Source organism: Cricetulus griseus, chromosome 3 (genome assembly GCF_003668045.3).
Source record: "Cricetulus griseus strain 17A/GY chromosome 3, alternate assembly CriGri-PICRH-1.0, whole genome shotgun sequence".
Lineage (NCBI taxonomy): Eukaryota > Metazoa > Chordata > Mammalia > Rodentia > Cricetidae > Cricetulus > Cricetulus griseus.
The window spans coordinates 75,240,632-75,267,914 of NC_048596.1; the positions used below are offsets into that span (position 1 = coordinate 75,240,632).

Genomic DNA, 27,283 nt, shown 5'->3' on the forward strand with positions numbered 1-27,283 from the left:
TGACAAGATAAAAGAGTCTTTATTGATGTAAAGCTCCATGTGGCCTGGCCTGCCCTCCTTGCAAACATATTGGGTATGCAAAGGCAAAGACATACAGACACTGCTCAACCTGGCCCCATCTTTCCAGAAAGCAGTCAGACTGTAGTCTGTTGTCTGCTACCACCTGGCCACCAACCACAACCAGTCCCATTTCTTTGTGGACTCATCTTGACTGCCAGTAGTGGTGTCCACTGGGACCCTCCACTGGGCAGCTGCGGCTGTTTTTTGGCATCTCCACCTCCACATACCAGGAGCCCTGGCTGCAGGTCACATGTGGGCAGCTGGCAGTGACTGTGGCTACTTTAGACAATCAAAACTTTCTTGTTGCTCTCCACAACTGAGTTGGCTGGGACAGTAGATTCTGCCTCCAGCCTTAACCCACAGTAGCTGTTCAATGAATGGCCACCTTGGGGCCAATAACTGCCCTCTCTGAACCTACTATTTCTACCCATTTTTAGTGCCTCCCAAGCCACTGCCAAGCCAGCTCTGAGTTTATAGGCTTAGCTTCCAGCTCAGTGAGAATGAAGCAGCTATGACAGGACTGCCCATAGCCTTGGGCAACAGATCTATTTGGTGAAAAAAAAAATGGGCCTGAGCAGGTAGGGCACCAACAACTGGGGGAGCAATGGGCTTAGGACCCTCAGCACTGTTGTTGGACACAGAATACTGAGCCCCCGAATCCCTTGTGAGGAGAGCCCAGGCCAGTGGTGGGAAGGCAGCCGAGCTCCAAGCTTCAGGGTCAGACTGAGTTCACATCTTCAATTCAGCCTTCTCTAGATTTCTGGGAAACCTGCCAGCTGGGCTGTCTCCTGGGAGGCATTTCCCTGGCTTGGATGAACTCTGGCCTCATTACTGACCTCAACAACAACAGCAAACTCACTCACCTAAGAAACTGCCACGCCCAGGGTGCCTGCAGACACCTTGCTGGTATGGCTGGAAATAGCATGATCAGCGGTCTTGCCCTCCACTGACAAGTTTGAAGGTGTCCCGTGTGCTGAGGTGAAGCTGGCTTCTGGTGGCATCTCCCCAGGGCATGTTTCCAAGGCCCCTGAGGGGCTCCCTGGGGATGGTGGTATGTCCCCACAACAGCAGCCACAGCAGGGGCTAGCAACTATGTGGATCTGGCCACCTTCCTCCTGGCTGTGGTGCTGCTTCAGGTGGCCACACAGGTGGCAGGTGAGGGAAGAGTAGACAATGCCAAAGCCTAGGTCATCTCCAAAGAGCTTGGTCACTTGATCTGCAGGAGGGACCTTTAGCCTGTCACCTCCTTTGAGTCCTACCTCCAGACCAAGGCATTCTGGGGTGCTGCTGGGTGGGACTGAGTTCAGAGAACTGGATGGCAACTCCATGTCCAGTCCGAAGGTGAATAAGGGCATGGAGCTAGGGGACTGGTTAGGAACAGGGTTCTGGAAGGGCTTGTAGCCTCCATGCCCACTGTCAGTCCCCGGTCCTGCTTGGAAGGGCTTGTAGCCTCCATGCCCACTGTCAGTCCCTGGTCCTGCTTGGAAGGGTTTGTAGCCTCCATGCCCACTGTTAGTCCCCAACCCTGCTGTGTCTGTGCAGATGGCACTGTGATTGAGCAAGCTAGAGAAAGCCTTGTAACCAGCATCTGCACTGGGCCCGAAGCAAGGCACCCTGGGGTCTTGGATGGCACCTTGCTTCACTGCCTGCACAAACTCCCGGTAGTCACTGGTAGGGGCTGAGGCACGGCCAGCTGCCCCATGCTGCAAGATACTCAGGTGAAGGATCTGTTCCCAGCTTTCCACTTGCTGCATAGGTGGGCCTGAAGAGTGAGGGTCAGCTGGGCTTGAAGGGTCCCCTTCTTCCAGGTGTGCAGCCTGCTGCTGTTCTGAGGCTAGTTCTTCAGGATGTGGGGACGGGCTGTCAAAGTCACTAAAACGACGGTAGGCAGGATTGTCTGTGATGACAAGTGGCACCTGCATGCAGGCTGGGTCAGTTGCACCATGGGTTAGGGTGCCTGAAGGAGGGTCTGGGTGTGAAGGCTGCTCTGTGGCCTCGAATGTGGCCTCCTCAGACCCCATGGGGAAGCGGGTCCAGGTCACTGAAGCTTGCCCACTTTCTGAAGGCAGAGGGGAGCACGACTCCCCCAGGCTCGACTGGCCAATGCCCCCATCTTCAGCCTTCAGCAAGTCTGAAAACAGGTTTTCAGTGAGCCGGGCCATGATGTCTGCCTGACCCTCCTGCAAACCACCTGCACTGTTCTCAGGTAACATGCTCAAGTCCCCTTTGACCATCTCCTCTTCTTCCTCCTCACTCTCTACTGGGGCCTCAAACAGCTCCATACAGCGCACCACACTGACACTGACATTCTCTGGCCAGAGGACTGTCCTGTTGACCTCCACGGAACGCCAGGCTGCCTTTTCAGGACTCTGGAGAGGCCCAGTTTTGGCAGCCTTTGGGGACTCTGCCTCCTTCTTCAAACCATGCTCGAGCAAGCAGGGCAGCAGTTTGGTCAGACAAGTCTTCCAGCGTCTGCAGAAACAAGATTTAGGGTTCAGTTTCACCACAATTGAAAAGTTCCTTTTCATCCTCTAGAACCCTGCATGGAATCACCCTGTACTAATTGATATCAGGGTGTCATAGATATGACTTCTGACTTTATTATCAATACCCAGTCTATTCTCACTGTAGAATGGGGACTTAGCCACCCATAATTGCCTCCTGCCCCCCCTTGGGGCCAGGAAGAGAAAAGGCAGCTGTGTGGGGGGCAGAGAGAGGGAATGACCCTGCCATCAGCCGAGTATCTACCACATTCTCACATTTCCCAAATCCTCAAAAGCTACAACCCAAGTTCAAGTTCAGATACATACGGGCACTTGGTTGACTCCTGGCTTCGGGTCTGCTTTTCCCAGAGAGGCACCTAAAACAGTCAATGAGAAAATGGGGTGTTGTCTGCCAGCCCAGCCTAGTTACAGAAGGCTCAGTGTCTTCGTGGACAGCAACTGTGTCTAGACGGCTGAGGTCCATGCAGGCCCCACAGAGCTCTGGGAGCCTTAGCTCTCTATGAATTGAAGTGCATTTGGAGGTGGCAAATGGCTCCAGACACTCTGGCTCCCCTGTCCCATCCTTGACTCTGACCTGGCCATAGGACTCGCTGTGACCAGCAGAATGTGGCAGAAATAATATTGGGCCCAGATGGACAGGGGTGTGGGCTTTGCAACTGTCTACTGTGTGGTTTACCACCCTTGGCTCTGGAGTCCCAGTGGTTTGCTCCTTGCCCCCACCCCACCTGTGGCTGGGAGTCCCACTATGGAACACTTGCATCCTCCTACCTGTGAGTCCTGAATGATGATGGCCACCAGGGGACTTCGTGCTGGGGTGGGAATCTGGTCCCACCACGTCTTCTTAATCCTGAGGGTAAAGGAAGTGGGTTGGTCTCTGAATGTGCAGTGGCCAAGGTGCTCTTGTGAGCATCCTGGCCAGCACTCCTCCCAGGGCACCGAGGCCACACTGACTTCATTTTGGATATGCAAAAAAAATCTTGGTCCTAACCTGCTGAGGACAACTTCATCCATCACCATGGCCATTCTGAATGGGGAGAGGGGCCCAGGGCGCATGTGATGCTGGCAGAGCAGCTTTGCACACTCACACTATGGCAGTCTCTGGGGAGGCTGCTTCTGCCCCAGCAAAGACTCAACTACACAGCAAGGATCCTGCTTCCCCAGCAGACTCTTCTTAGGAGTAGCAGTAGCTTTCTGCCATACTGGCTTTAACAGGCCCGAGCGGCCAGGAACCATGCAGAAGCAGCAGCTCCCTCTCTTCCTGGACTGGCTGGCTCCTGTGGCTGTCATTCCACCAGATTCCCACAGTATTTGCTGAGTGCTTACTATTCATCTAGCACTGTGCCAGGCCAGGGCCACAGGGACCAAGGCAGGCAAAGAGGCAGGCAAAGCCCCTGTGGGTAGTAGCCTTCAAGAGAAACAAGAAGCATAGGCAGACATGGTCACGTGGTGCTCATTCACCATGAGCAAGACCACAGCCAGGCACGGTATCGTCCCAGCCACTCAGAAGTCTGGGCAGGGAAAGTCAAAGTGCAAGGTCTTCCTTCCTGAGCTGAAGTGAGTTAGAGGCCTGCCAGGACAACTTGACAAGACCCTGTCTTGAGGTAGAAGGCTAGGGTGGAGATCGGGGATAGGGTGGGATGTGTGAGGCCATGGCTTCCAAAACAATTACAAAAATAGAAAGACAACAATGTTCAAGTGTGGATAGGAAGGTGGGAGGGAGAAGCAGGGCTGGGGGTAGAAGGGAATAGCCCAGAAAAGGTCAAGGGACAGAACTTTCAGGGTGGGGACATGGCCAAGAACATGCCATGTGGCTTTAGAACTGCAGGATGCCGGGTGCAGGGAGATAGGGTGGGGGAAGGGAAGGGCAACAAAGCACAGAGAAACCGAGGCTCAGGGCAGCAGTGCCTAGTTCAGGGTTACTTGGGCACAAAAGGTAAGCCACAGAGAGGACCTGGCATTCCCAGCAGACTCAGCCAAGTGTGGGCACTACACGGCATCAATCCTCAGTTACTGCTAATCTCATTAAACAAAGACCATGGCCTGTGGTCCAGGTTCCAAGGTAGAACTCAGCAGAAATAGACCTTCCCCATCTACCAGGCCTGCCCAGGCTCCCTGGAGGTCTTGGTCTCACAGTCACTCTGAGCCTACAGAAGAGCTCAGGTTATGGGCAGCTTGCCAGCCACCCACCAGCAAGCACTTCCGATAGGCCTCACTCATATCCTACAATATTCATACCATCTGCTCAAATCCCTCTGCTCCCACCACATAAACAACGCCCAGACCATACCATGGACACTGAGAGGGACACAGGAACAACTCCATTTGCTTTGTGCCAGAGAAAGATCCCTCCCCAGTTCCTTCCCTCCAGAGCACCCACCATCACACCCTCTTCCCACACCCCTGCTCTCTTCTCCTGAGCACAGCCACCGTGGAAAACGCTCCAGCCACTGGCTGTCCTGGCCTGAGAGGCAGACTTTGGACCAGAGACCCTGCCATCCTTGTCTCAGCCAGCACAGTGGCCATTCAGCGACTGTGTATTATGGCAGCCGGGACAGATAAGCAGGGTATCCACACCTAGCACTGCAGAAGGGCCAGCTTGAGGCACCAGCCAAAGCAGAAACTCACTTGACGATGCCGATGTAGCACGACAGGCAAAACAACAGGATGCAGAGGCAGGAGATGCCAACCCCCAGTGGGAGGCGCTGCACCAGGGGCAGCGGGAAGTCTGCAAGGTGAAGGACAGCCATGAGCTGGAAGCCCGCCCTGTGCCATGTGCAGTCTGCCTCCACTCACTCGGGGTTCCCCGGGACCCTTGGTTACTTGGCTGCAGAGAGCTCCCCATTTGTCTCCCTAATTCTCCCTCTCACACACCCAGGCTTTACCACACCCGAATCCTCACTGTCCCTGATCCAAGTCCGGATCACAACAGCTTGAAGCTGTTGCTCCTGTTTCCAGAAGTTCAGAGGTCCAGTGCACTGCCTGAGTTCAAAGCTTCCTCTGTCCAAGTCCTTGCTGAGCAGTCTGGGGCAAGTTGGTAATTCCCTTGGGTTCTCATCTGTTCAGTGGGGTTAGAGACATCTTTCTCACAGGCTGTGAGGACCATGGGATTAAAAAGGTCACACATCCAGCATGAGCACAGACGTCCCTTGTCCACTGATGAAAAGGATTTCTAATACTGTCTTCCCCACCCTCACTCTGCCTCCCCTTCCTTCCCGGCACTTCATCTGGATCGACCTGGGTTTTTTGTTTGTTTGTTTACATTTTTGGTTTTTAATCAATTTTCAATCTTTTGTTCATGATATGTGTTAGGGTCTGAGTGCAGGGGTGCACCCCATGTGTGTCAGTCCTTGCCTTTCACACTGTTTGAGATGGGTGTGTTCTCATCACTGTGTACATAGGCTAGCTGGCCACCAGCTTCTGGAGTCTCCTAATTCCCGTCAGGGTTACAAATGCATGCTCCTGTACCCGTCTTTTACATGGGTTCTAGGGATTTAAACTCAGGTTCCTGCATGGCATGGAACCATCTCCCGAACCCTGCATTTCTGTTTTTGACTACGTCAGCTCCACTGCTCCCAGACTCCCATATGCTTGCCTCACTGCAGGTACCCCAAGGTCATTTAAGCACAGCTTAAATTTGCTGAAAAAAACATGTGCCATATACTGTGCCCATTGTGTACAAGCCCCCCCCCTTCTGCAGCCCCCAGCAATACCACTGAACCAACCACACAACCTTCCCCAGCCCTGACTGTGCAGCTATGCTGTGCTGGATACAAGGACTCAGACTCGGTCTATGACACTCAGACTAACATTGTTTCACAACGGACTGAACACTGACCACCATGCAATTGTGGGCCTGTTTGCTACCACAGCCTCTGACCACTGTATCGCATCCACAGGGATATACAGTGAGAGGCATTCTGGGACTGAAAACCCTAAGGGTCAGCCAGAGGGAATTCCTGACTAGAGAGTACACACAGTTGTAGGGACCCTCACAGCCCAGGGCCCTGATACTCACGGTTGTGTATCATGATGCTGGGACTCCACTCACTCCACGTGCCTTGTAAGCTCTTGGCCAAGCCCCTCACCCGTGCCCTGTAGTGCACCCCCGACTTGAGGGTCTTGGTTGGGAGGAGCAGCTTAGGTTCCATGTAGGTCACATTATATACTATGGACTGTCAGGAGAGAATGTATGAGAGCTCAGCTGGCAGGCATGTGTGCTGGTTCCCAGCCTAGCTGCTGTCCTGAGTGGTCCCTCCATGCTGGGCATGTGGTCATTCCCACAACCCTGCCACTGCTGAGAGAATGACACAGAAGGTGTCAGCCCTCTCCTGACTCCTCCCATGCTTAGGCATGGGATATCAACTATAATCTGGACAAATTGTTTAAACTGGGTTTGAACACACTGTAAACTAAGGCAAAACTGTATGATCTTGGGTAAGTGACTTCATCAGGGAAATCCCTTGGATTCTGGAGGTCATCCCACCACTGGGAACGCTAGGAAGGTGGGGAAGGAGGATATGGATGGCAGGAAATGGCCCCCACTGCAGGGGCCCAAGCAGTTACCACAGACACCTGCCTTTGTCTATCTGATGATACCTCGCTGTGTAGCAATTTTGGGGGATTCTGTTTGTTTGTTGCTGTTGTCTGAAAGGTCTATGTAGCCCAGGCTAGTCTAGAACTTCTCATCCTTTTCCTCTGTCCCGAGGGCTGTGGTTACAGGCATGCACCACCACACCCAGCTCAACTCTACTTTTAGACCTTAATATGTGTTCAGCCAGGAGCTGTGACCCATGCACAGAACACAGGTCACCATGAATGACACACAAAAGCAAAAGTGTCCAGGAGTGTGCCCAGCCTCAAGTGACCACTCTGCCACCCATAACCTCATGCATTCCCTTCTGGGAAGCAGATGTGGCCCAAAACACTTCACTAACAGAGTTAAGACGGCAGGGATACGTCCTCTTCCTGAGGCTACAGTGTGGATCCAGAACATTCTCTAGAGTCCACACCATAGAGGCTTGGTTCCTAGAGTGGAACTGCTGTTGAGTATGAGAAGGGTGGGTCACAAAGGCATGAGGTATTAGGAGGTATTAGGACAGTGGGTGCATGCTTGTGTGTGTCCCTCTCTTTCTGTCTCTGGCCACCATGAGGTTGAGTGGCTCTGCTCTCCACTCCTGCCATGGTGCTGCAACACTAGCCCAGAGTGATGGGGCCACATGACCAAGGACTGGTCTCTAAGAAATCACACACTTAAATAAACCTTGCCTCTTACAGTTGATTATCTCAGTACTTTATCTTAGTGATGGAAAACTGGCTAACACTGCTGCGCACTGCAAATGGAGGACTAGAAAGAGGCAGGACGTGCCTGGGGCAGAGTCTGGTGAGGAGTGAGCTCTCTAGTTCACTGTCCTACCCCACACCACCTCCTAAGCTCCCTACTCCACAGATGGAGCCATCCTTCCCAGCCCTGTTCAACCACAGGGATCCATGGCACCCACTCACTTCCTCAGGGTTGTCCACTCTGGAGATGTTGACCATGTAGATGAGTTCTTTGTACAGGGTGTTCTCTGATGGGTACGGGTTGCTCCATGTCAGCAGCCATGTATTGGAGATATTGGTGTGGACTGTGAGGTTGTCTGGAGCCAGGGGTTTCACTGGGGAGGAAGGGAGCCTGAATGAGGGCCTTGAGCCTTGAAATCTATTTTGTTTTGATGCCCCAATTAACAACTTCATCTCATCTTCTTTATCAGGAGAGGCTGGCTTCGAACTCCTGACCTCCTTCCTGACTCCTGAGTGCTGGGATTACAGGAGTGTGCTACCTCACTCAGCTTCATCACTTCTTACGTAATCATATCCATGAAATCATAACTGTAGCATGTAAGGTAAAGTCAATGTGAAAATGACTTTAAACTCATTCATGGGTTAATTCTGATAACTCGTGGATCCCCAGTAGCCTGAGCAGCAGTTCTAATGATGGACAGAAAACCCTGAGATCCTGGGGAGATGTGGTCTTCAGTTCTGCCTCTGGTACTGAGAAGTTGTGTGACCTAGGGCAAGCTGCCTGCCTTCTCTGATCTACAAAATGAGGGCAAGCTGAGGAACAGATAAGTAATGTGATTTGCCCTGGTCTCCCAGCAACAAATTCTTGCTTTGGATTCCTATTGTAACTACACTGGCATGGAGATGTATAGCTCAGTGGCAGAGCATTTGCCTAGCATCTGTAAAGTCCTGGGTTCTGTCCTCAGCAATACAAATAAACGAACTATGTGGGAGCAAGCTCATGCTAGGGATTGCTGTAGGGACTCTGGGTGAGTAAGGACCTGTGCTGGAGCAAGGCCAGTCTTCCATGGTCAAGGCCACGTGGCAAGCCAGCAGCTGACCTTCAGCTAGTGCGTACCCCACCTCCCTGTGGTGGAGCAACCCACCAACCAGGCCTTACCATTGTCACTGGGCCTGAAGGAGCCCTGCCACAGCAATCGCCCCTTAGCCCTCAGGACCAGTTTGTAGATGTCTGTCTGGACCAGATCATCAGTGTTCATGTGGCACACACACACGGTGCTGGCGCTGTTCTCTGGGATGCATGTGAGGTTTCTGCAGATACAGGCTGGATTAGGAAACTTCCCATGGTCACCCATCAGCTACCCAACTGCCCAACAGGAAGACCAAAGCAGCCAGGACCAGGCAGGCACCTGACTTGGAGTTGGCCATAGCCCTGGACCACCCCATTCTGAACTCTCCTGTGTTGATCTGGTTGTAGACCTCAGTCCCAGGACTTAGCTCAAGAGCATTAAGAAATCCATGGTGCCCTAACATCCCTCAGTTCACAGTGGACTGCAATAGGCCCAGCACACTTCCCACAGGCTCCTGTCTTGTACACACCAGTGTAATCCTGCCAATGGGCCACCTAGACAGGCCAACTAGATCTCACGGGCCAGGGGCCAAAACTCATTTTCTGTAAAAGGCTAGACATGACATTGAAGGCTTTTGAAGACAATATAGTTTCTGTCACAACAACAAACTGCTAATGTAGCCCTAAAGCAGCCACAGACAAGATGCAAATCAATGAGATGGTGCTTGCTACTAAAACTTTATTCATAAAAACAGTGGTCTGCCTGCTGTAGGAGCACATGCCTTTAATTCCAGCACAGGCAGAGGCAGGCAGATCTCTGTGAGTCGGAGCCCAGGATGGTCTACATAGCCAGTTCCAGGACAGCCAGATACATACAGAGATCCTGTCTTAAAAAACAAACAAACAAAAGCCAAAAAACAAGTAGTAGCCAATTGACCCGAGGTCCACAGTTTGCCAGTGTCTGGTCAATGTGCAAAATTACAGTTCGCTTGCCTTAAGGCAATAGGAGGATGGAAGCTCACCCCGAAGGCATTAGAGCCATGTCTCTGTGTGTGTCTGGAGCACTGGGAGTGTGGACTTGGTTTTGTCCTAGGCACAATGCTCACAGAACACTTGGGTACCTGGGAATATCACAGTGTAAGCCCTGGACACCATGCCTGCCACCCATCTACACAACAAACTGCACACAGTCTTGTCCCATGGCTAAGCGTGCTCAGGGGTCCATCAGTCAAACTTCCACTGTTCTCTCCACCTAACATGCAGATCCTGGAGATTAAACTGAGCCATCTTGCCAACCTTATTTGTGATTTTTTTTTTTTTTTTTGAGACAAGATCTAATTCTAGGACTTGCTAACGTTAGGTGCAAGAGAAGTTAGAGAAGTGCTGATCTAGTTGGCTATTCCAGCCACATGAGTACAGTGACAGTGAGTGGGTCCAGAGTCCTACAGTGTCCTCTGTACCTTGTGGGGGTGGGGTGAGGTGCTGACAACTGAACTCAAGGTTATCCGCCAAAAAGTACTCTACCACTGAGCTACATCCTCAGCCCTTTCCCTTGTTTAATTTTGCAACAGGATCTCACTAAGTTGCCCAGGTGGGCCTACCTCAGCTTTCCAAGTTGCTAGGTCTGCACCACCAAGCTCCAGGCTCGGCTCAACTGTAGTATCACACAGGATACCTCACCCCAGACCTGGCTTCACTTCAAACACCACCCAATAAGCTGCCACAGCTACACAGCACAACATATCCTGGTGTCTACTGGGAGCAGCAAAGATTTGGATAGACCTCTGGGCACTGTGTCCCTATCCTACTTACTCATAGAACTCGAAGTCCAGCCAGTAAGACAGGTGGAGCTGAGATCTGCAGTCGACAGTGCCATCCAGGTACCACTCACAAGTGGAACTGCTGATGTAGTCAGAGAAGCACATGGGCTCACCCAGGACCTTAATGCTCCCTGCAGAGACAAGATGACCCGAGCATGGGAATCATGGCAAGAGTCTCCCACCACCAAGGTAAGAGGGAGGCTAGTGCAAACAGGACGAAGAACACACGTATACGAGCACACACACACACACACACACACACACACACACACACACACTCAGAGGTTCCACTCCATCCCGGTAGCACCCACCCTAAAGCACAGGAGAAGAGGTGGAGCCCTGTAGAGTTGCCCACTCCCTACATCTGTTTCCCTCATCCCCTTATCCACTGAGGCAAGAAGCTGACCCTGCTCTGTACTTCTCAGGCTCTTGGTCCTCTAGTGTTCAAGAGGCTTAGCTAACAGAAGAGAGGGAAGGAGGGGAAAAACACTCACATGCCAGCTCCCTGCCAACAATTCAGAGACCAGGCGCTGTGGTACAGCCAGTGACTGTGGGGGTTTGCTAACTGTTGGGTGCTCTGACTACTATTTGGGGCTCTCAGGAGCTTTCTGACACAAGCCCTGCATGGCCACGTTCCAGACAAAGTTACAAAACACATGCCAATGGGTGTGGCCCCCCATGCAGTTAAGTGTTCACACAGCAAACAAAAGTCTGACCTCCTGACCCCACTCCTCCAACACCTGCTCTGGTCTTTCCTGTCACACAGAACAGTCTGCCCTTGTCTGGGCTTGGGGCAGAATTTATGGGTCCATTTTTTTTTTTTTAAACAGTGTCTCCATAGTTAAGTCAGGCTGGCCTTGGACTTTTTATGTAGCCCAAGATGGCCTCAAACTCACAATCCTCCTGCCTCAGTCTCCTGAGTGCTGAGCTGACAGGTATAAGCCACACCTGGCCACATGGATGAGAAACCTTGAAGTCAATTCCCATGTGTCCTCACTATGACCTTCTAGGTTGATCCAGAAACTTCTTTTCTTCCCAGACCTTCACTCCACCCTGGTCTTCACTTGATCGCCAGGTCCTCAGTTCAGACTCTCCAAGGTCCTCTGACTCAGTGGCCCTGTGACATGTGTGTCACACTCTGCCCCCGGATGCCAGGTGGGCTCTGCCTGGGGGCCTCACCGAGAACATACCTTCAGACACTGGCACGCCCTCCCTTGCTTTCCTTCAAGTTGAACCCACTGTCCCTTGAGAGAACATCCTTGAGCACCCACTTTATTTAACCTACAATTCCCCCCTCTCCACACCATCCCTACTCAGCTCTGACCTGAGTTTCCCACCATCTTTTGATAGCTTCTGTATATAACTCAAAGTATTTTCTACTCATTTTTCAGGACAATCTCAATTTTCATTTTGAATTAGTATCAATGCAAATTAACTATTTGGGACATTTGTTATCAGCTGGCCCCTTCCGACACCACACAATCTCTACAAGGGCTTTGTCATGTTCATTGACGAACCTCAGGACTCTGACATGTCATTAACCGTTAATGACATGAGAGGTGGTGACTTACCAGAGCCAGCCACCCACAGCAAAATCAGGAAACTCACAGAGCTCAGGAACTTGGTGCGAAGCCACCCCATTGGGGATGTAAAGGTGCCTGCAAAAGAAAAGAATGGGTGAGTGCTGACCTGGGTGCAGTGGGGCTCATTTCACTTGTGACATGGCCTCTGTCCTTCATGTCTCATGTCCTCTCCACACAGAGCCAGAGACTATGCCACTGTTCAACTGTCCAAGAAGAGCAGTAGCATACTTGGACAAAACTTTCTAAAGTTCAAACCCTGGCTCCCTCCCAAACCAGCTGTGAACCTGAGCAAACTACACTCAGTGCCTCAGCATCCTTATCTGCTAAGTGGCCATCTACAGACAGCCCCATCTTAGGGGCTGCTGGAGGCTGAAAGGGACAGACAAAACCAGCAGGGCCCACACTGCAGCTGGAACAGTCTGGAAGTGCTCCAACTGGCTCAGTGATAAAGACAACTCAGGCTGGAGGGAGGGGGGTCACAGGGAGGAAAAGGACATGAAGATCTCAGGTCCAGGAGTGCTCAGGGGCTAGGGGCAGCTTAGTGCTTGCCTAGCAAGCGCCAGGCCTTGGGTCCCACCTCCAGCATAGTGGGGGTACATTTTGCCCCTGAGCAGCTATGAGCCTGCAGCAGGTTCTTCAGCCTCTGGGTTCTGCCTTCTTCTGCTGCATGGACCTGGCAGGCTGGGCCTGGCAGAGCCATACAGAGGAAGCAAGTCACATGGTAGACACCCAGCCACATACACATCCAGTTCCAGCCACCATAGGCTTATGCCACCAATGACCCAGCCAAGCACTGTCTTGGTGGTGCAATGAACACTCGAGGCACAGATGTCTACACTGTCACCAAGTGTGAATTCCTAACGTCACTGTGCTCAACGTCCTTGCACCAGCAGCACTCAGGATGCGACACTGCCTGCAATCAATGCTACACTGTGACACCATGACAGCTACCATGTCCCTGGGCATAGACTTCTTCAGCTCCACTACAACCCTAGGGACTGTACTCTCACACCAGTCCATCATAACCTAACTTATCATTTGATGGGAGTCTGCAGTTCCACACCGAGGGACCTGGAGCTCCAGAGAGAAATGGACAATTTCAGGAAGGATAACAACAGATGAGCTTAAGGGAGTGGTCAAAGAATGAGTGGACAGGGCAAGACACAGGAAGCCCAGCCTGGAGAACCCAAGATGCCAGCATCGAGCAAGCCGAAGCAGGAGGATCATGTCTTCAAGGCCAACCTGGGCAACCAGGCCTCAGAACCCAAAGGAGACAGATCCAAACCAGAAGCCAGGTCCGTCTGCTTCAAACTCCAAGTATAGCCTGAACCTAACAATGAGCCAAGAAAATTGACCCTCACACTTGTCAGCTTCAAATGTGAGCAGCCTTGGAGGAGGACTGAAGCCTGGCTTAGCTGTGGAAAGGCCAAGGGCTTCACAACTGGACCTAAACAGCAGCTGTTTAGGAACCAAAGTCTTCATGGGTCCCTATTAATAGAGTCTGGCACACAGGGACAAGGTAGATGACAGCATCCAAGTGAGCCTGTGCATGTCTTGGAGAGGAACACTATGATGACCTGATGTCCTGAAGGACCTGCGGAAGGAAGCTCTGCCCTCCTGTAGTCTCTGTACTCACTTAAGCAGCTGTTTGCTCCAGGCTGTTTTCTTCTACACCTCCCCCCTTTTCTCTCCCACTGAAAACAGCCTGATCAAGAAGGTGCTATCAGTTCTCTCATCTTCAGATGAAGGAGCAAAGGCACAGGGAGGTTGAGTGACTTGCCTAAGGTCAAACAGCTGTAGAAGTCCTGGGATTTGAATTTGCCTCTCATGGTGAAGGCACTGCTATTAGCCACTTTCTAGAAGTCCAAGTCCTGGTTTGAGAGGTTACTGACTAATGTGAGCATGGGTGCAAACCATACTCAAGGTACATACGCTTTTCATTCCATTTTAGGGGCTCCTGGAGCCCCAAGTATGGACTCAGTAGCAAAGGCAACACCTCTAGATGATGACATCCATCAAGGGTCTTTGATAGGTGGGGTTTTGAAAACTCATTCTGGAGCTGCAAGATGTCTGGAGCAGTTAGTTGGCTGTTGATGTGGATGGGGTTGCCCTCCACACATTGGCTGGAGTCATTCCTAAATGAGGAACAAGCCAAGGACGGCTACTCCCCTCAACAGCCCAGACCTGCCCAGCTCCATCTGGGTCACAGACCACAGGGTCCTCAGAGCAGCCTGCCTAAGTAAGAGTCAAGTCCAGGAGGGTGACAGGAGACCCGTACACACCACTCTTGAAATTGCATAATTAGGAGTGGGTGCTTGGGCCATAAGGGTTGTTGGCAGGGGGCCCAAAACTACTGGTGAAGGAGTCAATGTGGGCTCCTGTGCTGATTGATGTCCTGGGTCTCCACTGTGGCCCATATGTCTGTGTGATAGTCACACAGCCTAAATGTGAGTAAGTACCTAAGGACATGGTGATGCTAGGAGTAGCTCTAGGAACCAAAGGGGCCAGTGCTCAGGCTATGACTCCGTATGTAGATGTGTAAGAAAGCAACACAGGGAGGAGCTGAGGGGATGGCTCAGGGGGGAAAGGCACTTGCTGCACAGTTATAGGGACCAGGTCTCCAGAACCCATGTAAGATTGATCTAACAGTGTGTCTCTGTAACCCTGGTTCTCAGGGAAAGGAGACAGCTCCTCCCTGGAGCTCACTGGCAACAGTCTAGCTTAATGTGTGAGCTCCAGGCTATTACTATTGATATAAACCCTGTCTCAGAAAAATGATGGGCTGCAAGGGGTGGTGGCACATGCCTTTAGTCCTAGCACTTGGGAGGCAGAGGCAGGCAGATATCTGAGTTCAAGGCCAGTCTGTTCCAGAACAGAGAAACCCTGTCTTGAAAAAGAAAGGAGGGGGTGGGTGCTCTCAGCATCTAAGAGCACAGAGAACTTGGGTGTGCTTCTCAGCATCCACATGTTGTCTTACAACCTTTTGTGACTCTGGTTTCAAGGAACTCAGTGCCCTCATTGGCATCCAAGGACACCAGCATGTGTGACATACACAGACATACAGTCAGGCAATATAACCATACACATAAATAGATCATTAAAAGTAAGATGAAAGTGATACAGGAAGACACTCAACATCAATCTTTTGCCTCCATACACACTTGTGTAAACAACTCAGGCACGCACACACGCACACACTCATGCATTCGTGCTTTCGAGATCAACACGGGGAAATTGAGGGCTTAGGGGCCCTCGGTGTTTCTCTGTTATTTTTAAAACTGCATTAAATCTTCAATTATCTGAAAATAAAGTTTAAATTTAAGAAAGTAGAAAAAACAAACAAACTCCAAGTCTCTCGTGACATGACTTCAAATACTCCACTCACTCTCCCCACAAACCTCTAGGGTCCTCTCTGGGCAGTGACCACAAGCTCCCTTCTCATTGACAGGCCCAGAACCACTCCTGTGAGCCTCATTTGGCCCTTCCCCTGTGCTGAGGGCTCTCCCTGCTCTGTCACCACAGAGCAACCACCCCTGCCTCAGGCAGGCACAACCTCCACCCTGACGAGGAAGGCTAAGCAAAAATGTCTCTGGCCCCAGCACAGGGATGGTGGAGAGATCGGACTGGAAAAAGAAGAAGGGTACTGAGGATGTGGCTTGGTGGTAAAGCTCATGCTGAAGTCCACAGCCATGCAAAAGGAAAAACAAAAACAAGAAAAAGACAAGAGGAAGCAACATACAAAGAGTTAATGACTTTAATATACAAAGATCCTACAAGCAAGTGTGACATTTCGTTGAGAAATCTGGCAAAGCATACAAAAGGTTTACCAAAAAAGCTGGGGCAGTAGGGAGACGTGGAACCCCCTTAGGATGCTCCTGGTTTGAGAAGTATATGGGGCAACCTGTGGCCAGGCATGGCAACAAGTGCCCGTAATCCCAGCATCTGGGAGGCAGAGGGGGATTCTAAATTCAAGGCCAGCCAGTACAACACAGTGAGACTCTCAATCCCTCCTAAAGAAAGGAAACTGGTCATTTAAATCATGTATTTGTCACCAGAGCTACTATGTGCCTGTCTATTAGCTATTAGCATCTCATTCCACAGGCAAGGACGCTAAAACAGATGCCTGTTGTGGTCTCAGAGCCAGAATGGGGCCCAGGCAGACCACCTAGCTGCCTCTTGAAATGCAGTGCAAATGTGGGGCGATGGCACTATGACAAGCTGCACATACAGAGGAAGCAAGCTCAAGGGGCTGCAGTGGCTTCTGAAGCGACTGACCCAAGATTCCAGTCTAAATAGGCCTGTAGCTTCCTCCCGACTTCAAGACGGCTGGGCTGGGCTGGCTGGGAGCCAAGGACACACTGCTCCCAGGCAGCAGCCACTGGGGTTCCCAGAAATGGTGGCCACGTCAGCAGCCCCACCTCAGTCAGGGAGGCAGTACAGGCAAGGGCTTCTATCTGTTCTGGCTCAGTCCAGAGAGGGGCTGGCACAGCCTGCTCCTGCTGTCATTGAATTGAGAAGCAGCTAGAAAGCTCATAGATGCCACCTGCCTCCCTGTGTACCCTTTCTGGTCGCAAGTACTTCAAAGCATCTACTGTGTACCACTTCCTGCAGTTGTAGATATCACTGCTCAACTCCTTTATTGCTCTTTCTTGGTACGGGGGACTGAACCCAAGGTCCAATGCATGCTGAGCTAATGCCCAGGTGTGTGTGTGTGTGTGTGTGTGTGTGTGTGTGTATTATTTTGAGACACGGCCTTACTACATGACTGAATCTGGCTTTCAAGTTTATTCTGTAGCCCGGGAAGGTTTTGAACTTGTGATCCTTGTCTCTGCCTCTTGAGCAGCTGAAGGCATGCACCACCAGCTGGCCTCACTCTTTTCTTCTTTTAACAATACCAGAGTGCCATGAGAAGATACTCAAGAGTTTTAAGCAAACATGAGATTTAGGAATGATCCTGTGGCTGGTGGTGTGCAGGACCTAGGGTGGAGGGCCACTGCATCAGTGCCATCGAGAGGTCCCAAGGCTCTCACCGGGGCGGAAGGGATGATGGCAGAAGGACTGAAGACCTCACCATCATGAATTGCTAACACAAAGGTCAGGTGTGGTGGCACATGCCCTTAATCCCAGCATTGGAAGGCAGAAGCAGGCAGATGTGAGCCAATAGTCAGCTTTCAAAGCTCCCGGTGAGGGCAGAACAATTCCTAAGCCCATTACACAGATTCTGAAGATTCCCAAATTGGCCTGGAGGAAAGGAAGGTGACTAACCCACCCGGTACTAGTGAGGGACTGAACTTCCTGCCTGCAGCCGAGCTCTTGGCTGGAGTGAGTTGCAGGTGTGGTCAGCAATAACGGAGAGGCTGGCAGCACTGTCTACCAGGCCGGAGAGACTAGGACTATCTGGGGGCAATGCCACTGAGGACTCTAAAGAAGTAAGAGAAGCAGGAGCTGGAGAAAGGGCAGGGCTAGTGACACCTGATGACTGGTGCAGAAGGAGTGTGCTTGTGCACTCTGCCGTGGAGAAGCCTACAGGAATAGCATGAACTGTGGACACTGGTCCCACGGGAAGAATGTTGTAGTGGTTTGGAGACAGCTGGAGAATCCCGAGGAGATAGGTGCTAAAGTCCAGGAGGGTACATAATGACTGCAGCCTCCACCAGAAGGGACTGGGGTGGCTGGGCATCCTGGGCTCCCTTTGTGGACCATGGCTGTAATCCCTTGCAAAGGGGAACTATTATATTCATCAAATGCTAAGTGTTATTTGACAGTTGTAAACACACAAGGTCAACAGTGTCCTTGGGGAGGCCTTCAGGCAACTCTACCCAGGATCTCTGAAGCCCATCTTATGGAAAATTCTGGAAGCCCAAGAGAGCACCTGTCCTTTCAACATCCACTCAGGTTGACTCTTCCTGTGCAGCCCTTTCCTCAAGAACTCCGGTGGCAGCTCGGTGCCATGCTGCATGGCAGCTCCACAGCAGCCAGGGCTGCGCTGCATCTCCAATACCCTGTTAGGACATCTGGAGTTGATATGGAGGGCTTCCATGGAGACATGTTGACGCATGATGCCCCTCCTCTGCTAGAATTTTCCATCTCTGGGCTGTGGCCAGCGAGTTGTGATCGAACTCCACTGGGGTCATTACTTACTGCCACAGAAACAGGATGCCCGGCTACTGAACACTAAACTCTGTCTAGTGCAGTCTGGCCTCCACTAGGCTGCTGCCAGAGATCTGCAGAAGCCAGCATCATCGCCCCTGCAGTTTCCCTCCCTCTCAGGGACCCACTGAACCCTCATACCAACTGAGAAGACTGTCAATCCAGGTGTATCAGCCCCATTTAAGAGATGGAGCAACCTGGGCCCAGAGAGGTTTTGAAACTGCCTAAGGTGCATAGTTGGTGACTACTGTGGCCAGGATTTGAACCCAGGCCCCTGACTGTGTAATTCTTGGTCCAGGCTCTGCCATTGTTTTCATAGCCTTCAACAAAAAACTTGGCTAGTGGTGACTGGGACTTTGTGCCCACAGCAGGAGAAATACTGGGCACAGGTAAATCCTCTGTGTGTCAGCTGCAGACAGGTGTGGTGAGGGCAAGGGGCACTTGTCTGCATTCTTCCTGCTGTCTCAACCCTGTCTGTGTTGTTCTGAGCCCTGGCACAGAGGGCCTCCCACATGGGCAGGGACCCCAGAGCACCTATATATAGGTCAAGGCTCTGGAACAAAGTACAACTCCTCCCTGACCGCCCAAGACCTACAGGTTGAGGTCAGAATGCAGTCTCCTCCCCTGGGAAGTAGGAACAGGTTCACTTGCCTTAGTGGGCAGGTTCAAGGAAGCAGAGACGGTGGCCATGGCCTGGGACAGGGTTTACAGGGAAGAGGGAAAGGCTTACCTCTACCCACTGAGAAAAGCCTGATACCATTATGGCAGGGGTTAGTTTCACAGCCACAAGCTTCCATCCTGCTGTGGAATACAGGCTCAGAAGCACAAGACCTCCAGTTCCATGGCACACAGCATGGGGGTGGGGATGGGGGACATGACGGACAGACACGGATCTCAGGGTGAGAAAGTCGGGACCACATCCTCAGGAAATGGTGTGACTGGAGTGGCAGCAGAGGATCTGCTGTGGAGGTGCAGGCTATGCTACTAGCCAGAGCTTTGTTTGCAGGGAACTGACAGAAAGACCATGAGGGGTGCCCTGCAGCCTGCCATGAGGACAGCCTAAGACAGGAGTTCAAGGCCAGCCTGATCTGGTAAGAATTATCTCACAGAAATGGGCAAAGTGAAGAAAAAAAGAGGAGTCTCTAGGGTCAATCTACCGTGGAATCAACAAAGACCATGGCTTGTGGGGTCCTTAGGACCCTTTAGTGTTGTCTAGGTCCCTCAACAGGTCTCTCACACTCCACAGTCATCCCACTGTGCCTGAGAACCCCTACACAGACCTAAGAACCTGGGGAAAACAGTAATAAGCTCTCTGCACATGCAAACAGAGCACTGCCTACCCAGTGCCTGGCCCTGTGTCCAACAATAATTAAATAACTACTAAATAACTAAATTAAGTTTGTGGTCCCCATGTGGCCACCATCATTACCTGGTGTTCAGTGGGTAGGAGCTGACCCGAGAAGCTAGGAGACCCCAGCAAGAGGAAAAGAATGGCAATGAGGGACCCCATGCCCACTCCAGAACTGGCACCAGTGAAAGTCCACCCTTTCTGTCCCTGTGACCACTCCTGTGTCCCAATACTGGGCACCATGGGAAGAGAGGTGGGTTGAAGATGCCTCCTCACTTGCTCATCAAGGTGTTAGAGAAGATTCTAGAACTTCTAGAGACCCCACTACCATCTTCCTTTTAAGTCCACACACACTCCTGCCACCTAGGTCCCCAAGTATGCCTCGGGCAATCTCACTCGATAGGTCACCTACATGGTCTCCTTCACTTCCCCCTCCTTCCCCAGCACTGCCCTCCTCACCACACCTTCACCACCCTGGACAAGCCTACTCCTTCCTCAGTTTACCTTTCACTGTCCAACCATCCCCTTCCTTTCCATTCTCTGAGCTCTGCCAGCTCTTGCCAATTCTCAACTGAAAGTCCCTCAAGGTCCAAGTCTCATATTCATGAAAGAGGAGGCGGCCAGACTGGAGTCATGTCTGTCTCACAACACTCACCCTGGCCAGGTGCTTTCCCACTATAGGGCCTTTGCCTGTGCCAGCCTTGCTGCCTGCAATACCAGCCAAGGAGCTTGTGCCTGAGGGCGAAGACATACATGATGGGCCTGCAATGCCTGACTTCTTCAGTACATTTAATTTCCTACGATGCTAGGCTCTAGGGATGGAAGCTTGGCCCATAAGCACACATTTGAGGCAAGTGTTCTACCACGCACAGAGTTACACCCCCACCACAGACAGGCAGGGCAGGCCTATTCCACTCTATGAACGGGAAAGCAATATGCTCAGAATCCTGGCTTCTGAGCAGACTAGAGTGCTAATCTAGTCCCCTAGAAGCAAACTGATGCAAAGGCACCAGAGTTAGGGTGACAGGCACAGAATGACTGTTAGGGAATAGGACACTTCAAATGTGGCAGTGAAGAGCTCGGGTTGATTCGCCTGGAGGAAGAGAAGGTGACATCCAAAGTCTGTTGTGCCTGCTTGATGTGCATCTGACTACACTTCAAAACCTAGGCCAAGACCAACAGAAACTGAAGGAGAACACCGGGTTGGGGAGCAGAGTCCATATAAACAGCTGGCATGGTTAGTGGGCTCACACTGACAGATGAGTTTTCTAGGAATTCCCTCTCAATATAAAACATACACCATTAAAAATTACACACACACACACACACACACACACACACACACACACACACACACTATGGTTACTTGCTAGGTAATCCAGGTTGGCCTTGAATTCAGGATCCTCCTGACTCAGCCAACCAAGTGCTGAGATTACAGGTGTATGTGGTGGACTTCACACACGTCTGTCATTAGGGGTGGAGAGGTAGCTCAGTGTTTAAAGGGCTTGTCGTGCAAATATGAAGACCAGAGTTTGGATCCTCAGAACCCATGTAAATGCGGGGTGGGTATAGCGACCCACTGATACTCCCAATACTGGGAAAGTGGAGACAAGGTATCCCCAAGTCAAGCTGGCTAGGGAGATAAACACCACCGGCGAACTCTGGGGGATTAACCCAGCTGTGCATACAAGGTGGACAGCGATCCAGAAAGACACCAGACTTCATGTACCTGCATATATGCACATATACACATATATAAATCCTTTCAAGCACATCAGAACATCCAGAAAAAAAAATGGTCAGAAGAAAAATCCCTTTTAAAAGACCAACAAATTCCCCACCATTGAGACAGAAGCCACATGAGTCTACCCCAGCAGCCTGAAGAACCACAAATCCAGCAGCAGAGATAACAGAAAACTCCACCTGTCACAAAACACTCCAAAAGCACACACCGCTTCCAAACAGCTCCCTTGGCAGAAACAAGCAATTAGCACCTCTCCGGAAGTGACAGACAGACGGACAGCATAAACATGTTTAGCCAGAAGCATACTGGAAAACAAGAAAGACTGAAAACAACTGTAGTTGCAAACAGTACATTTCAGGTGGGAAGAAACACTGAAGAGACAGACGGAGGATTCAACAATTACAAACTCAGTCCAACAATTACAAACTCCAAGGGAACTGCAGGCTCCCGTAAACTATGACCACAGACAGCATGAGATAGGACGCACTCAAGATACAAAGAGGTGATGGTCTCCCTCAGCTCTGACTACAAAGGCTTTAACATAGGACTCCAATCAAGTCAAGTCCTATGAACTCAAAAGTCACCAAAGGTCTTAGAAGGAACACCTAGAATAACTGTAGCTGAACAGACTGTACTAGAGGAACCCTGGGCTGGAGAGGGGCAATGGTCAGTAACTCCAAGGGAGCTGAACCAGGGCCAGGAACTTGAGGTTTCCAGAAAGTTGATCTCAGTGGTCATCCCCAGAGCAATGCGGTAGGACCTTGCTGTCCCAGACGCAAGTGGACAGGAGATTGTGACTGATGGTTGGAAGGACACCCAGCCCATGGCTATGGCCACAGCTCTCCTCCCCGGGTTTCACTTCCTCATTTGAAAAGGCGGAACACCCCCTCTGGGTGCCCTAAGAAACCTCAGGCTGCCCAAGTTCTCCAAAATGGACTGTAAACGATGCTTCCTGGATCCAACCAAGACAATCTTGTTCTTTTAAATTCTCCTCTGTCAGGGGATCTTAAAAAGAGGTTAAGCATGCCGGCTTGTGGGTCACAGTGTCACCTGCCAGGTCTCTAAACCAGTCTGTTTTCTTCCTTGGGGATAGGGTCTCAACCCAACATACACTTATGTACGCCCCCCTCCACCCTTCCTCACTCTCTGGGACTGAAGGGAAGGGGCTCATCTAACAATAATCTGAAAACTGATTGGGTGGAGGCCTGGCAGCATTCACAAGATTAATGGGCACAGCTAAGTAAAAGGCTGACCTTAGCTGCAAGGGGGCAGGGGGGCTGTTCATCTTGTGAACCTAGTTTTCATTGTTTATAACCAGTGCTGAAGATGGGAGGCTTGCTGTGTGACCCTAAATAAGTTACTCAATTTCTCTGTCACTTCATCAGGAAAACTTGAATGTCTTACAGCCCCTTGCCTCCCAGGGCTTAAACAAACTGAGTAAGATAACACAGGTGTTCTGTCTGGCTCCTCCCACCTCCCCTGACTTCTACTCCCGTTCCTCCCTATTCCCTCAATCCCATCCAATCCCAAGGAATCCAAGGTGATTCCTTGCTGTGGGCAAAACTCAAGGAGCCTGCTCACTGCCCAGAGCCTTTGCACTTGCTCTTTTCTACTTGGGATGTCAACTCCAAAGCTAACTCCTTAGAGTCTCCCTTCTCCTCAGGACTGTCAGTTTTCTGGGGACCTCTACTGCTGGATCACTTGGGGCTTTGACCCTGGCCTATTGATTGACACCCAACACACATGACCTTCGTTCTGTAACTACTTCTGAGGCTCTCAGTCCCAGAGCATCCCCCCAATCTTCCCACCAACCCCATGAAACCCACACTTCTTCCCTTTCCAATGCCCACACATCTAGGAGTCCCTCATCTGGGGCCCCCACTTGAAGCTTCACTGCCTCCAAGAGGCTGTGGGCCCCAGAGCATGAGTCAGTGGTGGCAGCACCTGGAACTGCTTGACATCAGCACTTCTTAGAAAGGCATGCTGTGCCCAAGAGATTGAACTGCACCCGTAGCCCACAGGCTACAAGAAGCCCCATGTCAACACTCAAGAGACTCCAACTGACCTCTGTTCCTCCCATCATTCTGCTGGACACCTGCCTGGGCCTGTCACTGACTGGTGGTGCCTGTGAAACCCCAGGAGCTTAGACACACCATCTCTCCTCATTGTATGAGCTGCCACTCATGACCCAACAGGGTTGGCATCACCCCTCAATCGGTTGCAAGCTCGGTGCTACGGAGTGATCCTGATGACTCTTCAGAACAGTGAAGCAGGGGTGTGAGTCTGGTGTGAGAGTCTGTTCCTCTCAGGGAGTCTAAACTGCAAGGACTTTGCCAAGCACCCCTTTGTCCTGAAACAGCACCTAGCACACCTGGTCCCTCAGAGCAAAGAAGTACCGGGGCAGCTTCGAAAAGCAATGTCATACTAAGTGGGAGAAGACAGTCACCTGCCTTGCTCTCCCGTGAGCGATGGTTTAGAAACGCCATTTCATGCCCATTCTCATCCCAGATACTCTTGACAAATGGGAGGTGCAGAGAGGAGGAGTGATTCTCTTGAGCTCACACAGCTAAGAGCAGCAAGATCAGATCTGAAGCTGGGCCCCTGTCCTTATTTTTACCCCCACCCTTGGCCTCAGGCTCGGAGAACCAGAATATCGGACTCCAAGATGCCTTGAGCCATACTGGATGTCTGAACCTGGGTCAGGTGGGTCTGAGTCCACCCAAGCAAGCCTCATGTCGATACAGCAGTCCAGAATGTAAATCCAGGCTGTACCAGACTGACCTGAGAGGCTCAACTGAGGAACACTCAAGAGTGTCCAGTCAGAGCAGACACAGACACAGTGCAGTGCCAGGTGGGGAGGAAAGGAGCCTCCAGACCCTGCCTCTGTCACTCTCCGATGTGGGACCCCAGCAAAGTCACTAAACACATAACTGGATGCCAGTGGTCTCACTTTGCCAAATGAATCCCTGTGGATAACAATTGTTCACTTAACCCTGAGCGCCTGCTGCCCCTAGGTGCACTTTTGAATGGGGCATAAATGACTTCATATATCCTTACCACAATGCCATACTGTCCTCAGAACTTCACACCAGAGACTGAGCTTGAGGCACACAAGAGACAAATCAAGCCTTTGCCGTGTCAGGAGCTCTGGCTTTAAACCTCCAAGCCTCAGTTCCCAAGCAGACCTCCGGTGCCATGGGGACGATGACAAGCTTCTTACTATACATGCCAAGTGTGAAGCCAAGTGTGAACGTGTACCCCAGCTGAGTCCCTGCCCCAGGTCCCAGTAGGGTGCAGCATGGAAGAGGACAAGCATTCTCTTCAACCGTCCCCAAGTGTAGCAGCAAGCCATTGTGCCTGCCTCAGGGACAGCCACCCTGGTCTCCTGGCCTTCCTCAGTCTGAAAGGCATTGTAGAAGACCTCAGCACTTCACAGCACAGCACAGATACTGAAAACCATCAGATGATCACAACCCTGCCCAATTACCAGTGTGTGGTCATTTGGGCAACTCACCCGGGTTTTCCCATCCCTGCTCTGAAGATCCAAGAGCAGGGCTAGGCCCAGCAATCTGCCCCTGTGACTTACCCAAACTCTCCAGCAGGCCACCCAGCACTGTCTACCTTTCCACATATCTGGCTTTTCTACATTAGCTAGGTGGCACAATGAGCTTTCCTACCTTCTAGCCTTCGTGCACACGCTGTACCCACAGCTCAGCATGCCTTCTCTTGCCTCTGAGTCTCAACCTGCCAAAGTACTCTCCCACACCCCAAACTGGCTCAGGGATTGCACTTCCCTAGGAAGAGGTGTCTTGCCCATTATACTCTAACCCTCTGTCTTGTGTGTTCTTCCCTCAGTCAGCCAGCACAGCCTAAAACAGCAAGCAGAGCTCGGGTGAGCTGGAGAACAAACAGAAGGCATACTGGTCACCTCCTATCTCTGCCTCAGTGTCTCCCAGTACGGTCATGACTCCTCTGGCTAACTCCTAAGAGTTAGGACTATGGAATCTCTTTATTCTCTTCTGGGCACACATATCCCCAAGCCTCAGTTTCCCCATCAGACTTTAAGATAGAACTAATGTCCCATCAAAAGCCCCCAGACTCCCAAAATCCACCTGTAGGGGGAAGGCTACAGTGGGGCCCCGCACCTCCCAGAGGGCTGGGGAAAGGCAGGGACTAGGAGTGCTGGTTTGGAGACAAGATCTGAATCACATATTGGCTGGCTTATACAACGTCCAGTTTGCCACAATAAACACTCAGGTTCCTGGGTTACTGAACCGGAACCTGGGAGGAGCCTGGCAGTTTCAACTTCTAGAAGATCCCCTTTGCGTCCCGGTGGGGACCGCCAAGGCTGCCTGGGTTCCAGCGGGCGGGAGGGCAGGCGGGCGGTCCACCTGCTTCCGACTCGCGCCCGACGGCAGGCGACCCTGGCCGGGAAGGGAGCCCATCAGTCCCACGCCCACCCGAGGATCCGCTGACCCTGGTCCCAGCCCTGCTCCGTTCCGCGGCCACCTCTGGCGGGTCCTGAGTCTTCCCCACCGTCCATTCCTACCTGTGCGCTCAGGCTCCACGCGCCGCACGGGGCTTTCCTGCGCGCTGGACCTCGCCCCGCTTCCTACGCCACCCGGGCCCCTTATTTACATGCAATGCCCCGCCCCGTGGACGGTCATTTACATGTCCCGCCCCGCCGTCCTCTCATTTTCACTCGCGGTACGCGGGCCTCTCTTTGTCGCCGGATCATTTACATGTCCCACCTCACGCGTCCGCAGCCGTCTGGTGCTGTGGCTTTCGAGTCCCAGGATTTCAGGATTCGAATCTTTGCCTTAGCCCAACAAACCAGCCCGGCTTGTGGTCGCAGCTGTTTGTTCATTCTTCCAATGTTTACCCTGCGCCTGCTCCAGAGAAATTAGAAAGCAAAACAGCTCATCAATCAGGAGCTAGTGCCTCCTGTCAGGTCCCGGTACTCTATGCTGCCACTACTGAGTCATAAGCAACCATCCTTTTCAGATGGAGAAACAGAGGCATGGAGCTGTTAAGAAACTCGCTCAGGGGCCCGTGATATGGCCTGCAAGTCTGAGGACATGAATTCTATCCCCAGAATCCATGCAAAAGTGAAAAACGGCAGAACTGCCTCCACAAAGTTGTCCTCTCACCCCACAACAGTACAACTGTGGCCAGCCAGAGCCTTTGCCAATTGAGCCAACCCACCGGCTTGCCATCCTGTTTTTTGAATTCTGGTTTGGTTTTGCTTAGTTTTGGGGTTTTTGAGACAAGATCTTGCTATGTAGGTTGGGCTCTCATACTGTAGCCCACTCTGAACTTGAACTCAAAGCAATCCTGTCTCACCTTCCCAAATTAGGATTGCAGGCATGAGCCACTACACTTTGCTGTCTTCTGAGCTGTAAACCACATTTTGATCCCTCCTGGGCCACCTGTCTGTTCTCCAGCTCTGCATTATGCTGACAGGATGCCTCAGGGCAGGCTGGATTATCCTTGCCACACTCCGTGACACTGGCCTGGAAAGAGGGACCATGTGAGATGCACCTACATGTGGCAGAAATAGTCTGGCTTGTGATGGTACTTGGAACCATCTCTGCTTGGTTTATTTACTCCGAGAAGCTCTGTAGAACTAGGCCAAGTAAGCAGCTGGGCCAGAGCCTGCATGCCTGGTTGTGAAATCAGAATCTAGACAGTGTGGACAGACCGGAAGGCCAGTGCACATGCGGTC

General features: G+C 51.6%; 1 protein-coding gene across 2 annotated transcripts; it reads right to left on the minus strand.

Annotated features, from left to right (window-relative positions):
• On the minus strand, nucleotides 1-26,250 carry Il4r (interleukin 4 receptor). 2 transcript variants are annotated; one of them, XM_027404707.2, is made up of 10 exons: nucleotides 26,108-26,250; nucleotides 12,305-12,391; nucleotides 10,726-10,864; nucleotides 9,004-9,155; nucleotides 8,067-8,218; nucleotides 6,580-6,736; nucleotides 5,190-5,289; nucleotides 3,333-3,411; nucleotides 2,871-2,920; nucleotides 1-2,532 (listed from the first exon to the last, which is right to left on the minus strand). In XM_027404707.2, the coding sequence occupies exons 2-10, from the start codon at nucleotides 12,372-12,374 to the stop codon at nucleotides 924-926; spliced, it is 2,508 nt and encodes an 835-aa protein (XP_027260508.1). In that variant the 5' UTR covers nucleotides 12,375-12,391; nucleotides 26,108-26,250; the 3' UTR covers nucleotides 1-923. The 2 variants fall into 2 exon arrangements, with proteins under 2 accessions (XP_027260508.1, XP_035298125.1); XM_035442234.1 differs by lacking the exons at nucleotides 8,067-8,218; nucleotides 10,726-10,864; nucleotides 12,305-12,391; nucleotides 26,108-26,250 and having other exon boundaries at nucleotides 9,004-9,142.
• Between the last annotated feature and the right edge of the window lie 1,033 nt (nucleotides 26,251-27,283).

Bases quoted from the DNA above. Each gene is read 5' to 3' on its own strand.
- Il4r (XM_027404707.2), bottom strand. From the start codon at position 12,374: ATGGGGTGGCTTCGCACCAAGTTCCTGAGCTCTGTGAGTTTCCTGATT. The intron at 8,219-9,003 runs GTAAGGCCTGGT...CTTCCTCCCCAG, and splicing joins CTTCAGGCCCAGTGACAATG to TGAAACCCCTGGCTCCAGAC. The intron at 3,412-5,189 runs GTGAGTTTCTGC...CTTTACCCTCAG, and splicing joins TGCTACATCGGCATCGTCAA to GATTAAGAAGACGTGGTGGG.